The sequence below is a fragment of the Pecten maximus genome, chromosome 8, assembly GCF_902652985.1.
Source record: "Pecten maximus chromosome 8, xPecMax1.1, whole genome shotgun sequence".
NCBI lineage: Eukaryota > Metazoa > Mollusca > Bivalvia > Pectinida > Pectinidae > Pecten > Pecten maximus.
The window spans coordinates 27,521,764-27,539,434 of NC_047022.1; the positions used below are offsets into that span (position 1 = coordinate 27,521,764).

General features: G+C 36.4%; 1 protein-coding gene across 2 annotated transcripts in view; it reads right to left on the minus strand.

Moving 5' to 3' along the window:
* Positions 1–3,458: 3,458 nt before the first annotated feature.
* Positions 3,459–17,671, minus strand: part of LOC117333044 (E3 ubiquitin-protein ligase CHFR-like) — a 38,901-nt gene continuing 24,688 nt past the window's right edge. For both annotated transcript variants that reach the window (XM_033892162.1, XM_033892161.1), the window contains exons 16-21: positions 14,385–14,468; positions 13,790–13,860; positions 13,391–13,478; positions 7,935–8,051; positions 4,581–4,656; positions 3,459–4,307 (exon numbers count right to left, since the gene is read on the minus strand). In XM_033892162.1, the coding sequence (XP_033748053.1) occupies positions 4,268–4,307; positions 4,581–4,656; positions 7,935–8,051; positions 13,391–13,478; positions 13,790–13,860; positions 14,385–14,468 (476 nt within the window). In that variant the 3' untranslated portion in view covers positions 3,459–4,267. The remainder of the gene's footprint in view (positions 4,308–4,580; positions 4,657–7,934; positions 8,052–13,390; positions 13,479–13,789; positions 13,861–14,384; positions 14,469–17,671) is intronic.

A 17,671-nucleotide genomic window follows, 5' to 3' on the forward strand; every position in this document is an offset into this window, starting at 1 on the left:
GATGGTGATGGCATTAGAAAGTACAACCAATCGACGTAATCACCAACTACACGTCAATGTGTATCTTATATAAACTACTAAGTACTCAGTAACATGTATTAGTAACACAGCATTCACAAATAGATAAACACCTGTACAAATGTCAAATAATAACGTCAGTGGGAATGGTTATAATCAAAATCAGTTTAGCTTTACCTACACAAGTTATTTTTGTCTTTCTATATTTTAGGGTTCCCGTTAGTGTCGTCCAATAAGCCATGAGTGTTTCGCATTCTCCTTTCTTAAAAAGAAGTAACTATCCTTGATGGCATCATTGAAAGAACACAAACATTGTAGTACAGTCACTGAAAGGACACAAACATTGTAGTACAGTCACTGAAAGGACACAAACATTGTAGTACAGTCACTGAAAGGACATAACACATTGTAGTACAGTCAATGAAAGGACTCCCAACATTGTAGTACAGTCACTGAAAGGACTCAAACATTGTAGTATAGTCACTGAAAGAACACAAACATTGTAGTACAGTCACTGAAAGGACTCAAACATTGTAGTACAGTCAATGAAAGGACTCAAGCATTGTAGTATAGTCACTGAAAGGACTCCAACATTGTAGTACAGTCACTGAAAGGACACAAACATTGTAGTATAGTCACTGAAAGGACTCCAACATTGTAGTACAGTCAATGAAAGGACACAAACATTGTAGTACAGTCAATGAAAGGACTCCAACATCGTAGTACAGTCACTGAAAGGACTCCAACATTGTAGTACAGTCACTGAAAGGACACAAACATTGTAGTACAGTCACTGAAAGGACACAAACATTGTAGTACAGTCACTGAAAGGACACAAACATTGTAGTACAGTCACTGAAAGGACTCCAACATTGTAGTACAGTCACTGAAAGGACACAAACATTGTAGTACAGTCACTGAAAGGACACAAACATTGTAGTACAGTCACTGAAAGGACTCCAACATTGTAGTACAGTCACTGAAAGGACACAAACATTGTAGTACAGTCACTGAAAGGACTCCAACATTGTAGTACAGTCACTGAAAGGACTCCAACATTGTAGTACAGTCACTGAAAGGACTCCAACATTGTAGTACAGTCACTGAAAGGACACAAACATTGTAGTACAGTCACTGAAAGGACACAAACATTGTAGTACAGTCACTGAAAGGACTCCAACATTGTAGTACAGTCACTGAAAGGACACAAACATTGTAGTACAGTCACTGAAAGGACTCCAACATTGTAGTACAGTCAATGAAAGGACACAAACATTGTAGTACAGTCACTGAAAGGACTCCAACATTGTAGTACAGTCACTGAAAGAACACAAACATTGTAGTACAGTCACTGAAAGGACATAACACATTGTAGTACAGTCAATGAAAGGACTCCCAACATTGTAGTACAGTCACTGAAAGGACTCAAACATTGTAGTATAGTCACTGAAAGAACACAAACATTGTAGTACAGTCACTGAAAGGACTCAAACATTGTAGTACAGTCAATGAAAGGACTCAAGCATTGTAGTATAGTCACTGAAAGGACTCCAACATTGTAGTACAGTCACTGAAAGGACACAAACATTGTAGTATAGTCACTGAAAGGACTCCAACATTGTAGTACAGTCAATGAAAGGACACAAACATTGTAGTACAGTCAATGAAAGGACTCCAACATCGTAGTACAGTCACTGAAAGGACTCCAACATTGTAGTACAGTCACTGAAAGGACACAAACATTGTAGTACAGTCACTGAAAGGACACAAACATTGTAGTACAGTCACTGAAAGGACACAAACATTGTAGTACAGTCACTGAAAGGACTCCAACATTGTAGTACAGTCACTGAAAGGACACAAACATTGTAGTACAGTCACTGAAAGGACACAAACATTGTAGTACAGTCACTGAAAGGACTCCAACATTGTAGTACAGTCACTGAAAGGACACAAACATTGTAGTACAGTCACTGAAAGGACTCCAACATTGTAGTACAGTCACTGAAAGGACTCCAACATTGTAGTACAGTCACTGAAAGGACTCCAACATTGTAGTACAGTCACTGAAAGGACACAAACATTGTAGTACAGTCACTGAAAGGACTCCAACATTGTAGTACAGTCACTGAAAGGACACAAACATTGTAGTACAGTCACTGAAAGGACACAAACATTGTAGTACAGTCACTGAAAGGACACAAACATTGTAGTACAGTCACTGAAAGGACTCCAACATTGTAGTACAGTCACTGAAAGGACACAAACATTGTAGTACAGTCACTGAAAGGACTCCAACATTGTAGTACAGTCAATGAAAGGACACAAACATTGTAGTACAGTCACTGAAAGGACTCCAACATTGTAGTACAGTCACTGAAAGGACACAAACATTGTAGTACAGTCACTGAAAGGACATAACACATTGTAGTACAGTCAATGAAAGGACTCCCAACATTGTAGTACAGTCACTGAAAGGACTCAAACATTGTAGTATAGTCACTGAAAGAACACAAACATTGTAGTACAGTCACTGAAAGGACTCAAACATTGTAGTACAGTCAATGAAAGGACTCAAGCATTGTAGTATAGTCACTGAAAGGACTCCAACATTGTAGTACAGTCACTGAAAGGACACAAACATTGTAGTATAGTCACTGAAAGGACTCCAACATTGTAGTACAGTCAATGAAAGGACACAAACATTGTAGTACAGTCAATGAAAGGACTCCAACATCGTAGTACAGTCACTGAAAGGACTCCAACATTGTAGTACAGTCACTGAAAGGACACAAACATTGTAGTACAGTCACTGAAAGGACACAAACATTGTAGTACAGTCACTGAAAGGACTCCAACATTGTAGTACAGTCACTGAAAGGACACAAACATTGTAGTACAGTCACTGAAAGGACACAAACATTGTAGTACAGTCACTGAAAGGACTCCAACATTGTAGTACAGTCACTGAAAGGACACAAACATTGTAGTACAGTCACTGAAAGGACTCCAACATTGTAGTACAGTCACTGAAAGGACTCCAACATTGTAGTACAGTCACTGAAAGGACTCCAACATTGTAGTACAGTCACTGAAAGGACACAAACATTGTAGTACAGTCACTGAAAGGACTCCAACATTGTAGTACAGTCACTGAAAGGACACAAACATTGTAGTACAGTCACTGAAAGGACTCCAACATTGTAGTACAGTCAATGAAAGGACACAAACATTGTAGTACAGTCACTGAAAGGACTCCAACATTGTAGTACAGTCACTGAAAGGACACAAACATTGTAGTACAGTCACTGAAAGGACTCCAACATTGTAGTACAGTCACTGAAAGGACACAAACACTGTAGTACAGTCACTGAAAGGACTCCAACATTGTAGTACAGTCACTGAAAGGACATAACACATTGTAGTACAGTCACTGAAAGGACACAAACACTGTAGTACAGTCACTGAAAGGACTCCAACATTGTAGTACAGTCACTGAAAGGACACAAACATTGTAGTACAGTCACTGAAAGGACTCCAACATTGTAGTACAGTCAATGAAAGGACAAAAACATTGTAGTACAAGGGAAAACGACATGGTACAGCTTACTTTTATAAAAAAAATAAATAAGTATGGCCAGGATGTTATGGAATAAAGAAGCAAAATGGTCCTTTGACCTAAATACTGTCACATTTTGTACCAGACACTTTGTCCACTAGTGACAGAGATTGACGTTGTTTGATGAAATAAAACCGAACAAATACATTAGTCCATAATATGTTTATATACGAGTTAATGTTAATTTACAATTAATGGTTTTGTTCACAGTATCAAGATCTAGCAGATATACTAATTAAGTGTTCATTGTCTCTTACATTTGGTATTAACATGTGAAGGAAATCTACATAAATTCTCAAATACTATAACGGTTTTTACACTCACATTTTATACACGTGTGTAATAGTTAATAAACAAACGACCTTCAGTCCAATTGTACTCAGCCAGACTGAAATTCCATACCGTCATAATTAAATATAAAAAAAACTTCGTCTCCTTCCTCATGAATTAAAGGAACACCTAATCAGGCTAGGACACCCATCCCCATTCATCACTCATCAATATCATGCCGTCACATGCACTCAATTAATTATACTTCCATATCACACATGAAATCCACACTTTAGTTCTTTGTAAAACACTCTTTAAAATATGCATATTTAGATAAAATTGTTAAGTTCATTTTCGGCATCAAGTCAGTCTGGTTTGGCCGCAGACGTGATTGAACCTCCTGCAACAGAAGCGTGTAAGTATGTCATTACATATTTAGGAACACCGACAAGTAACAGACAAAATAAAATTTTAATATAATTACAATTGGTATAACGTTTTAACTGTTTCAGACACTTGTAAACCAACAAGTTCATCTGTCGTATTAAATGTAGATGTTGTAATATTGTTAAACATGTCTATCTGTTGTGGGGTATTCAATAACTAACTGACTGGGTGCATGATGTTTTACAGATGTATAACCACCGCTAATAAATGTGCGTTATTAACTTACTGTGCATGGTTGACGTTGTGGCGCTGTGTCCGACAGTTTTTCCCCCAATGGCAGTCTGGTCTTGATACCACTGCAGCTGTAAAGTAAGACAAGTATGCTCTAAAATATGCAATTGAATATAAATTCAAAATTTTAGACAGCACCATCGTAAGACCGCTGCTGATAAAGAAACAAACCTAAGTCTATACTTAATTGGTTGGACAGATGGACTGGTTGACAAACTGACGGATTGGGCAGAACCTATTTCAAGGAGAGTGAGTATAAACAATCTTTTCTTTACTAGGAACTGTTACAGTATTTCATATACAAAACCAAAACTGTCTGTTCGTCAGTATTCTAAATAAAAACAGCCTTATAATGCCATACATCTTAGTTAATTAGTCATCACTAAACCAAGCGTTCCTAATGTTAATCAACAAACTAATTTCACAAGCTGTCAATCACACGACAATCTATCCATCATAATATTTATACCATTAAACATTAATTACATCATTATATATAATAGGGCAACTCTTTATGTTATATTATCATAGCTGGCGATAATGGCTTACTGAAAACGTGCTGATAAACAAGCCTAATAGCGACTGATTAAATCTAATGATGAAAAAACGTATTGTAACAAATTATAGACACTTATACAGGCTCACATTTACCACACAGTTCAAACCCCTAGATAAGTATTCAGCAGCACCAGTCACTTTATGATGGTAGTAGTACTACTGTATGTGACAGATCAGTGTTGGGAGTTTACAGAGGCATGGTACGTACGGCGCTTATGTGAAGACATTTTTTCTTTTACTGAAAATTGCTGACGTATTTGCCAAAACTGTCTAGAATCATTGCCATAGTATGTGATTCTGAAGTCAGATAAAAACAGCTTTTCTCACTAAAACAAAGACGTCTAGACATCTACTCAGTTTAATTTTTATGGACACCTTATACTGTAGCAAATAAATAAATAGATAAATAAATAAACAAATAAATAAATAAAGGAGAAAAATAATAATAATAAAAATAGCACTTGTACAGTATATTTATGGTATATTATAACTACCATAGTCATCATATTAATTCATATTGTCGATGGATATATTAGGATGTTTACATATTCGACCTCTCAGAACTTGACATTGTAACCAAGTCTGACCGAAATCAATACAACAATGAAGTTGTTAAGTGTTTGAATTGAACCAGTTGATAAATTTCTATGTATAGCAAGTAAGACCTTGTTCTTGGCCTTGTAATCCTGAAACACAACGATGTCCGAAGCATACCAATACTCGACATCTGTATAAGTTAGACCAAATTCTGTCAAAGAAAAGACCAAAATCTGTCGAAGAATGAAGTAGCTAAGTGTTTATATTGAATGGAGACAGGACGCGACGCGACATAATACTTTATGCTCCCTCTCCATTTTATGGTGAGTTATCATTGTATATTACATGTTAAATATAACTAGAACTGTCGCCAGGATGGCTGACTAATACCCCCGCAATCCGCATGAGTCAATGGACAACTGGAACTATTATTTAGAGGCTAACTAAGATAACCTGTGCATGCCCCTATTTCTGAAATTCAGAATGGCTGGAATATGTGTTGTTCATAATAAAGAGAAGTTAGTCATACGTTTTGTTTAAATCAGTCCACAGGTTTTGGAAGAGTTGTTTGGACAATAGAAACCTGTTTAAAGTGACCAGTTACCATGGGGACACAAATTTAGAATCTAAACAGCTGCATGCACATCTGCACATGTTCCCTAACATTCCCGTAAAGTCTTGTGAAAATAGGTTCACAAGTTAAGGAGGAGTTGTCCGGACAAGAAAAACCTATGAATAGTGACCAGTAACCATGGCAACCAAAATTTTGGAATTTTAACAGCTGTATGCACATCTACACACAGTCCTTTCTGTTTGTGTGAAGTGTCATTGGAATTGGCCCAGTGGTTTAGGAGGAGTTGTCCAGACAAGATGTGCCTACAGACAGACCAACGGACAGACAAACCAATTCCAGTATACACCCTTAACTTCGCTGCGGGGGTAAAATGACCCTGTAATAACAGGTGCCTTGGATAGTCAGAACTATTGGGATAAAGCATTTGATATGTGGGACATGGTTAAGTTGGACATAAAGGAATAACTGAGGATAAAATATTTGAAATGTGGGACATTGTAAAGATGGCCATATAGGAATGAATGATGATAAAACATTTGATATGACTCACCTGGTAAATCATAAAGAGATCAAAACTGTAGATACAGATACTCACCTGGTAAATCATAAAGAGATCAAAACCATGGATACATATACTCACCTGGTAAATCATAAAGAGATCAAAACCATGGATACAGATACTCACCTGGTAAATCATAAAGAGATCATAACCATAGATACAGATACTCACCTGGTAAATCATAGAGATCAAAACCATGGATACAGATACTCACCTGGTAAATCATAATGAGATCAAAACCATGGATACAGATACTCACCTAGTAAATCATAAAGAGATCAAAACCATGGATACAGATACTCACCTTGTAAATCATAAAGAGATCAAAACCATGGATACAGATACTCACCTGCAGGTAAATCGTAAAGAGATCAAAACCATGGATACAGATACTCACTTGGTAAATCATAAAGAGATCAAAACCATGGATACAGATACTCACTTGGTAAATCATAGAGATCAAAACCATGGATACAGATACTCACCTGTAGGTAAATCATAAAGAGATCAAAACCATGGATACAGATACTCACTTGGTAAATCATAGAGATCAAAACCATGGATACAGATACTCACCTGCAGGTAAATCATAAAGAGATCAAAACCATGGATACAGATACTCACTTGGTAAATCATAAAGAGATCAAAACCATGGATACAGATACTCACCTGGTAAATCATAAAGAGACCAAAACCATGGATATAGATACTCACTTTGTAAATCATAAAGAGATCAAAACCATGGATACAGATACTCACTTGGTAAATCATAATGAGATATAAACCATGGATACAGATACTCATTTTGTAAATCATAAAGAGATCAAAACCATGGATACAGATACTCACCTGGTAAATCATAAAGAGACCAAAACCATGGATACAGATACTCACTTGGTAAATCATAAAGAGATCAAAACCATGGATACAGATACTCACCTGGTAAATCATAAAGAGACCAAAACCATGGATACAGATACTCACTTGGTAAATCATAATGAGATCTAAACCATGGATACAGATACTCACTTTGTAAATCATAAAGAGATCAAAACCATGGATACATATACTCACCTGGTAAATCATAAAGAGATCAAAAAACCAGGTATACAGATACTCACCTGGTAAATCAGTCTTTTTGATACTGAATCTAAACAAATAGGCCAAGTCCTTAAATTTCCTCAGTGCACAAGCATAACATAGGGCGGTGTTACCATCTATTTGAACTGGTGCAGCATCTGTAACAGACAATCCATCTGACTAGAAACCCAGTTTAATTTGATTCAGAGAATAAATAGCTTTAAAAATGTTGAACTAATTGATCAACATCCAATGTATACATTAGCAGCAAACTATTACAAATTTTGTTTGTTTGTTGGGTTTATCACCCTGTATTCAGCCAGGGTCATTTTGAAGCAAGGGTGTCCTAGTGGTAGCTGGTGGCTACCTCATTAAACAACATACAGGAGGCCCATCACATGTCATCCAGAGTAATAAGGGGGAAATGTCTAACTCAAGGACACAACCATGTCAGCACTGAACAGTCCATTTCTCACCTTCCCGAGAACACACATATTGGTTTTTAATGAAATATGTTAAACTAAAAAAAACATCACGGGTAGGGAGCATCTAAACACACACTTTCAATCTTCACATGAGTTTAAGCCAACGCTCTTACTAAATGAGCTATCGTAGCCCCCACATGACAATTGACAATACTGTATCACACATATCTTTAGTTGAGAGAGAGGGAAAGTTTGTTCCCGTTAAAACTGTAAATTTGTATATAATGGCATAAGGTCCCATTTGTGCATGATGGTTGAAAAGCCTTATACTGTATGTTTAAAGTTTCAAAAAAACAAACAAGAGGCCCAGTGGGCATGTATTACTTGCATATTACTTATCTTAATTCTGTTATGTTAAGTTGACCATTTTAAATTTTGTCGGAATGGTTCATCAATCTACATCTAATGAAGCTGAGAGCAAAATGCTAATTCTCAAACTTGATTTGAAGTTCATCCATGTGGAACCCGAACCACTAAATCCCTTTGTATTAATTACTAACCAAATAGCTTAGCCAAATGTCTTTTAGATTAGATAAAAAACTAATTTTGAATTTTAAAGGGACATTCCTTTGTTCAGACATCAGAAACATACACAATTTCTATTGATGAAATCTATGCCCAAACAATGATTATATGAGTATTTGTGCCTACATGTAATGAAATTAAAACCGAAATGTACAAGAAAAAGGCGTATTGTATGCAAATACCATTATGTGTTGGTGGTAACTAGTGATACTGCGGGATTTAATACTTGAAAAACTTTGGTTTATATTGAGAGTAAAACTGCCTTATTGATGTAAATATATATTATTACTTTTACTACTTGGAAAAAATACATATTTTCCAGTAAAAATACATATTTTCCAGTAAGTTTAATTTTGATGACCTAAACTTCATTCAAACGAAGGAATGCCCCTTTAATGTATTTGCCATCTATGACCTTGAACAAACGCAACTTAGCAACCCTTAATTCAACCGTTTCTCTCTAGGCCTCTTGGTTACCAAGAAATCTATGATGGATCTTGGTGCTCACAACAGAGTGATCTTTCTAAGTTTGAGGATTTCTCTACTTGTTATCTTCTTATAATGTTCAGTTGAATTGGTGTTATAAGTATGTCACTCCTATAAATAGCTATGATCATATTAAGACACTTAATAAAATATGTGAACAGTAAGTCAAGCATATGGTGTAGAAAATGCTCATTGCTGTATGTGAAATTATCCCTTGAATATGGGGTACTTACTCAACCTACATGTATATACTATAATTATCAACAAGAAATCCCAGAAAGTTCTTGGCACCTGCCAATGAATGTTCTTTATCGGTTGTATGTCAGACTAATTGTCTCTACTTTTCCTTTCTTTGCCAGTCAGCCATTTAAAATCTAATGAAAACAAGTAAGGAACACACATGTGAAGTTTGAGAAATATCCCTGTAGTACTAGTGGGGTGACACCTAAAGGAGTGTTACAGAGAGAATGAAGTGTAGTGAGGGGCGATAACTCTGTTTGAGCTCGAAGAAAGACGGATAAAAATAAATAAATTCCCTTCCTTTAGCATTAATACCTTCACTTGCTCTTAATTTCCTCACTTTCATTTAATTCCCTCACTTGCACTTAATTGACTCACGCGACATTTAATTATGTTTAAAAATTCATACTGCCGCGAGGAAATTGAAGGTTTTGGGGTTACCAGTGTAATAATTCTCACACATTCTACAGTTTTCTGGAATATGACACTTTAATTGATTATGAGACATCAATTTGCATATATCCATGCAAGCATAAGTTAAGGGGGCCTTGTGTGTTGTTCAATGACGTAGTCACCTCTTATACCAATATATACCTCCTACACAATATATACCTGGTATCTCCAATATAAATTAATTTCTACAGTTTTCTGGAATATGACACTTTAATTGATTATGAGACATCAATCGGGGTCAGGGCATCTTGTGTGTTGTTCAATGAGGTAGTCACCAACTACTACAAGGAGACCCAGCCTCAAAATGATCCTGACTAAACCATATACACTTGGTGATAAAACAAGCAAACAAACAAACCCAAGTTCAGTTTAGTAACAGATGTACTCACAGTATTCTAATCGATAAATAGTGACATATGAATGCATTTGAATATAAATATTTCATTAAAAATTTGAGAAAAAAGCCTTCTATTATTAAAAACAAATTGTCTAATATCCTGCTAGTGTGTCCTGAAATACTTGAAGGTTCGTGTCATCGTAAGCTAATATGTATGTGATATGATTCTTGAAATGTTGCTCCTCAACATAAACAAATATCATGATCAGCTGATCAAGATTTCAAAACATAAACATGCATCAACTAACGAAACAGTATAATTTTATTAAACAAACAAACAATAAAGAAAATAAATATTACATATTGAAAAGAGTTGACCTCTGGTTTGGGTTAACGTTGAGGATGAATACTAATACTGTCAAGCAACAAATTTGGTCATAGTAGAACAAATATAACCTCCAATGTCACCTTTAGTAAGATATAATATTAAAAATTCCTGGTCCTGACGGGAAAATGTAATACAACTCACTTAGACTGTAGCTAAAGCCTTTGAGTTGAACAAGTAAGCGGCGTGAAGTCCCCGGTGTTATTCCATCCGGAACTCCCCGGAGAATCATTTCAGAGACAATACCCGATGAGTTCAGGATGGCTTTAACTATAGTTTTCCTTTATATATGCAGACAAGCCGACCAAACCAGTTGTGTCAATAATTTTTATTACGTATACATTCATACATCAATCTTAACGGACTTGTTGATGTTAATGCAGGCTTTGAAAGACATCATCAAACAAATATAAAACCAGCCGATCCATAATGATTTTAATGCTAATAACCTTGTATGTTGATCTGGTCCATCTGTTTAATCGTGCTAAACGGAAGGGAAACGCCCCGTCTTATGTCATCAAAACAGTCGGCCTATTTATAGGAAAATAACCCTGTCTAGTGGAAAAATACTGAGAAGGTCGAAAAAATCTTGTGACCGTTCTGTTAAAGATATCGAAAAACTAAACAGACCATTTTCTTTAGGAAGCATTAATCTATTAATATGTGCAATATATATGTTTCTGGATTTTTTTTTTTTAATTTTGAGGGTGATTTGAACAGAACCTCTTAGTCAAAATGACGATTTTGGCATGTTTGACCTAAAATATCTCATAAATATGGATTTCCACAGGGATACCAGATACATCCAGACCTAGATCGAGCCGAGTTTTTACAATTGTTCAAAAAAACATAAAAATTGTATGTGCCAGTTTTACCGTCTTCAAATCGCTATTGTATCCGGCAAAATAGGCGAATAAGCTCGCATTTTCATTACGTTCCGTAAGGAACGATTATCGCCCCTTGCTACACTCCATTCTTTACTTTTCAAGAATCAGCGATAACAAACTTTACTTCTTAAAATCCAAGATGGCCACCTGTCCGCCATTTTGTTCAAAATTGAATTGGCATAACTACAGACCTAAGGGAAGCCTACATGTACATAAGAAATATCCCTCCAGTCCTTTTTAAGAAATACTGATAACAAGGATTGTTTATGGACAGTAAGATGACCGACCATGTCTTAGGACATAGGGCGGTTGGAATAGCCCACCATCTGATTATGGTGGGCTAAAACATAAAGAGAATTTAGGTATATCTGTTGGTGATATTTTTTTCTGTTCTTTTTGCAAGACTCAAATTAAACTAGAAAGCTTTTCTAGTGATAATTTTCAAAATTTTATAGGTAAATCAATCCACTATTATAATACTCCTTTCTCATTTAAAAAGAAATGGAATAAAGAATCAGCACAATTTTGAAATCCAAGTTGACCAAATGAACATAAAATCCTTCATATACAGCTTATAGGTTGCCTTTTCGATAGACTATTTGGTTCTATTGTGACTTTTTCAGCATGCAGATAACTTATCTTTTTAAATAACACAGTATCACGAACAATACAAAACGCCTCACACCAAATATTTATCACTAATGTAAATCCTTTTGATTCACAGAACTATCTAAATTATCCAACTTTTAATGGAAGGTATCTATTGTACAGTTTGATATTACATATATCCTGCAATAACCCCACAAGGCAAAATTTCTTACTTGAAATCTTGGTTAAGCTAATCACAAAATGGTGTATAATAATGAACTTGTACAGGAGATGATGGTGTAACTGTATGAAGTCAGCAGAGTAGACAATAAAAATACATGTATATTTATAGCAACAGTGACCTCGATTTTGACCTCAGGTGGTGGACATGCAAACATTTACAACAAGAGATGATGGTGGTAAGTAAATGTATTAAGTTTTAAGACAATTTGATGAAGTCTGTATAGCTAGAAAATCTATTTATAGTAATAGTAACCTCAATCCCAGGTGCTCAAATTTAAACTCATCGTGAAGTTGGTGGAGAGAGGACAATTACATGTAATGTTTGATAACGTAGTACATCCATACAGGCTGATCCATAAATAATTATTATCAATATTTATTACACACTGTTTAGTATCATCTAGTACATGTAATAAACATGTGAAATTTAGATTTCAAGCTTTATACACTTGTAACAGGAGAGGAGAAAATGTAGCGGCCAGACCGGGGTTCGAACCCGGGACCTCAGAACACTAGCCGGATGCTCTACCAATTGAGCTACCTGGTCACCGATGATCGACCCAGTCCAGTCCCGCTACACACCTCCCTCCTCTTTTTCAAGTCTTCGCCGTCGAAGACACACGAGACCCTTATACCACCACCATGGGTATTTTAGTTGGGCGCCAATTTTGTAACAAGAGAAGAGAAAATGTAGCGGCCAGACCGGGGTTTGAACCCGGGACCTCGGAACACTAGCCGGATGCTCTACCAATTGAGCTACCTGGTCACCGATGATCGACCCAGTCCAGTCCCGCTACACACTGTTTAACATTATCTGGTATACACATGTATGTAATTAACATTGTGAAATTTAGTTTTCAAGCCTTACCTCTAAAAGTAAATTCTCCTTTATCAAGTTTAGCAAGGCACTGTTCAAGAACATATTTCACACTTAAATTGTTCTTTTCCAAATAATTCTGAAAAATAAACGTTTATGTATCAATAAAAGTCATGCTGTTTATATCTCTGATCAGAATTTGTATTGTAAACATGCTTCACAGGAAACAATGAAAATTAAAAGTGATATACACTGTACATGTATATTGTTAATACAGCTACATGACAGAAAATGAAAATTCAGCCTGTTTGGTAAAGAAAATAATTACTAAATTAAATACAAAATGTTAATTTCTTGGAATGAAACTAAGATTTACTAAAATGAGTATCAAAATAACAGATATTTTGAAGAAACAACTGAGATCTAGGATACTCTTAAACAAATCCTCACTTTAAAAACTTCTGATTCATGCTGGTTTTCCAGGATCAGAGATGGCAGACACTTTTTCCCAAATCTGATGTCTGAAACAAGAACATAAATTTGAATGAGTGTTTGGTATATTCTGTGAATATTAAGTTGGTTTGCTGATGATTTTCATGCCAATTAATTTCTTTACAGAGTGTTCAGTAAGTTTGTCACAGACTTCATGCCTGCCCCCAGCTAATAAAATTTGTTAAAAAGTGTTCAGTAAAATTTGTCAATGACGCCCTTCAATCAGCCTAGGAAAGTTAGACTTAGTTATTGTGTACTGTATCATAAGAAAAGAACATGAACATTTTTGTATGGCTTCTTTCATACAGTAGTTATAATGTACATGCAATCTGTTTTAAGCTTGAATGTGAAATGACCTTTTATGTCAAATATGTTTAGTCTCTTGTCCCTTGAAAGGTCCAGTATCTACCAAACTTAAGAGATTTAAGCACTGTATTCCTGTTGTTCTTCATATGGACCCTCATTTTATGACAGATCACTGAAATATATTGAAATTACACTAGATATAAATTAATTATACTGATGCTAAATAGTATGGATGTCTCCTAATTACCTTTAAAGATTCCAATACATCCATTACAGTCAACCTTCTTACAGCCCCAGTAGGCGTGACAGTAGGATCTGTAGCATAGTCGACCTGTAACAGTTAACATCAAAAGTATCATTACTGACAAAGAATTGAAAATCATATATAACAGAGATCCCAGAGGTATATTGCACCCACCATTCAATGATTTTTATAGGTTCCATGTCAGATTGATCTTCTTTCTATTTTTCACTTCCTCTTACTAATCTGTGTAAATTTAGATACCTGGGTACATCCCTCAAGTACTTTTCAAACAAGGGGAACCTATATATGAAATTTGAGATTTAGTGATAATGGCTGTCTGTCAGTCATGTTGTTGTCTGATCAATCCAACAAGAGATCCCAGAGGGATCTTGGCGCCCACCATTGAATGATCTTTATAGGTTCCATGTCAGATTGATCTTTTCTCTACTTTTCTCTTCCTCTAAGTGTTACTAATCTGTGTAAATTCAGAAACAGCCCTCTAGTACTATTCAAACAAGGGGAACCTATATATAAAATTTAAGATTTAGCGCTAATGGCTGTCTGTCGGTCATGTTGTTTTCGGATTGGTCCCAAAATGCAATACCAGGGACCAAGGGGAACCTACATATGAAATTTGAGAAAGATCGGTCCCAAAATGCAATACCAGGGACCAAGGGGAACCTACATATGAAATTTGAGAAAGATCGGTCCCAAAATGCAATACCAGGGACCAAGGGGAACCTACATATGAAATTTGAGAAAGATCCTTTCAGTACGTACCTTCTGTAAAATAGCAATAACAAACTTCAATTTTCCGATTGGTCTCAAAATGCAATATGCATAACTTAGGCACCGAGGGGAACCTATATATGAAATTTGAGAAAGATCCCTTCAGCACTTTCTGAGAAATAATGATAACAAACTTCAATTGTCAAAATCCAAGATGGCTGCCTGTCGGCCGTGTTGTTTTCCGATAGGTCTCAAAATGCAATATGCATAACTAGATACCAAGGGGAACCTACATATGAAATTTGAGAAAGATCCCTTCATTACTTTCTGAGAAATAGCGATAACAAACTTCAATTGTCAAAATCCAAGATGGCTGCCTGTCGGCCATGTTGTTTTCCCGATAGGTCCCAAAATGCAATATGCACAACGAGGCACTGAGGGGAACCTACATATGAAATTTGCAAAAGATCCTTTCAGTACTTTCTGAGAAATAGTGATAACAAACTTCAAATATCAAAATCCAAGATGGCTGCCTGTCGGCCATGTTGTTTTCCGATTGGCCTCAAAATGCAATATGCATAACTAGGCACCGAGGGGAACCTACATATGAAATTTGAGAAAGATCCTTTCAGTACTTTCTGAGAAATAGTGATAACAAACTTCAAATATCAAAATCCAAGATGGCTGCCTGTCGGCCATGTTGTTTTCTGATAGGTCACAAAATGCAATATGCATAACTAGGCACAGAGGGGAACCTACATATGAAATTTGAGAAATATCCCTTCAGCACTTTCTGAGAAATAGCCATAACAAACTTCAATTGTCAAAATCCAAGATGGCTGCCGGTCGGCCATGTTGTTTTCCGATTGGCCTCAAAATGCAATATGCATAACTAGGCACAGAGGGGAACCTACATATGAAATTTGAGAAAGATCCCTTCAGCACTTCCTGAGAAATAGCAATAACAAACTTCAATTGTCAAAATCCAAGATAGCTGCCTGTCGGCCATGTTGTTTCTGATTGGCCTCAAAATGCAATATGCATAACTAGGCACCAAGGGAAACCTACATATGCAATTTGAGAAAGATCCCTTCAAAACTTTCTGAGAAATAGCGATAACAAACTTCAATTGTCAAAATCCAAGATGGCTGCCTGTCGGCCATGTTGTTTTCTGATTAGTCTCAAAATGCAATATGCATAACTAGATACCGAGGGGAACCTACATATGAAATTTGAGAAAGATCCCTTCAGCACTTTCTGAGAAATAGCGATAACAAACTTCATTGTCAAAATCCAAGATGGCTGCCTGTCGGCCATGTTGTTTTCCGATTGCTCTCAAAATGCAATATGCATAACTAGGAACCAAGGGGAACCTATATATGAAACTTGAGAAAGATCCCTTCAGTACTTTCTGAGAAATAGCGATAACAAGAATTGTTTACGGACGGAGGGACGGACGGACGGAGGGACGGACGGACCACGGACCACGGACGCAGGGCGATTTGAATAGCCCACCATCTGATGATGGTGGGCTAAAAATGCAATATGCACAACTTGGGACCAAGGGGAACCTACATATGACAAGAGATCCCAGAGGGATCTTGGCGCCCACCATTGAATGATCTTTATAGGTTCCATGTCAGATTGATCTTTTCTCTACTTTTCCCTTCTTCTAAGTCTTACTAATCTGTGTAAATTCAGAAACAGCCCTCTAGATCTAGTACTTTTCAAACAAGGGGAACCTATATATAAAATTTAAGATTTAGCGATAATGGCTGTCTGTCGGCCATGTTGTTTTCCGATTGGTCCCAAAATGCAATACCAGGGACCAAGGGGAACCTACATATGAAATTTGAGAAAGATCCCTTCAGTACCTTCTGTACAATAGCGATAACAAACTTCAATTTTCAAAATACAAGATGGCTGCCTGTCAGCCAGGTTGTTTTCTGACTGGTCTCAAAATCCAATATGTATAACTAGACACAGAGGGCAACCTACAAATGAAATTCAGAAAGATCCTTTCAGCAATTTTTGATAAATAGCGATAACAATCTTCAATTGTCAAAATCCAAGATGGCTGCCTGTTGGCCATGTTGTTTTTTGATTGGTCTCAAAATGCAATATGCATAACTACGCACTGAGGGAAACCTACATATGAAATTTGAGAAAGATCCCTTCAGTACTTTCTGAGAAATAGCGATAACAAACTTCAATTGTCAAAATCCAAGATGACTGCCTGTCGGCCATATTGTTTTCCGATTAGTCTCAAAATGCAATATGCATAACTAGGCACAGAGGGGAACCTACATATGAAATTTCAGAAAGATCCCTTCAGTACTTTCTGAGAAATAGCGATAACAAACTTCAATTGTCAAAATCCAAGATGGCTGCCTGTCGGCCATGTTGTTTTCAGATTAGTCTCAAAATGCAATATGCATAACTAAGCACCGAGGGAAACCTACATATGAAATTTCAGAAAGATCCCTTCATAAGTATCTGAGAAATAGCGATAACAAACTTCAATTGTCAAAATACAAGATGGCTGCCTGTCGGCCATGTTG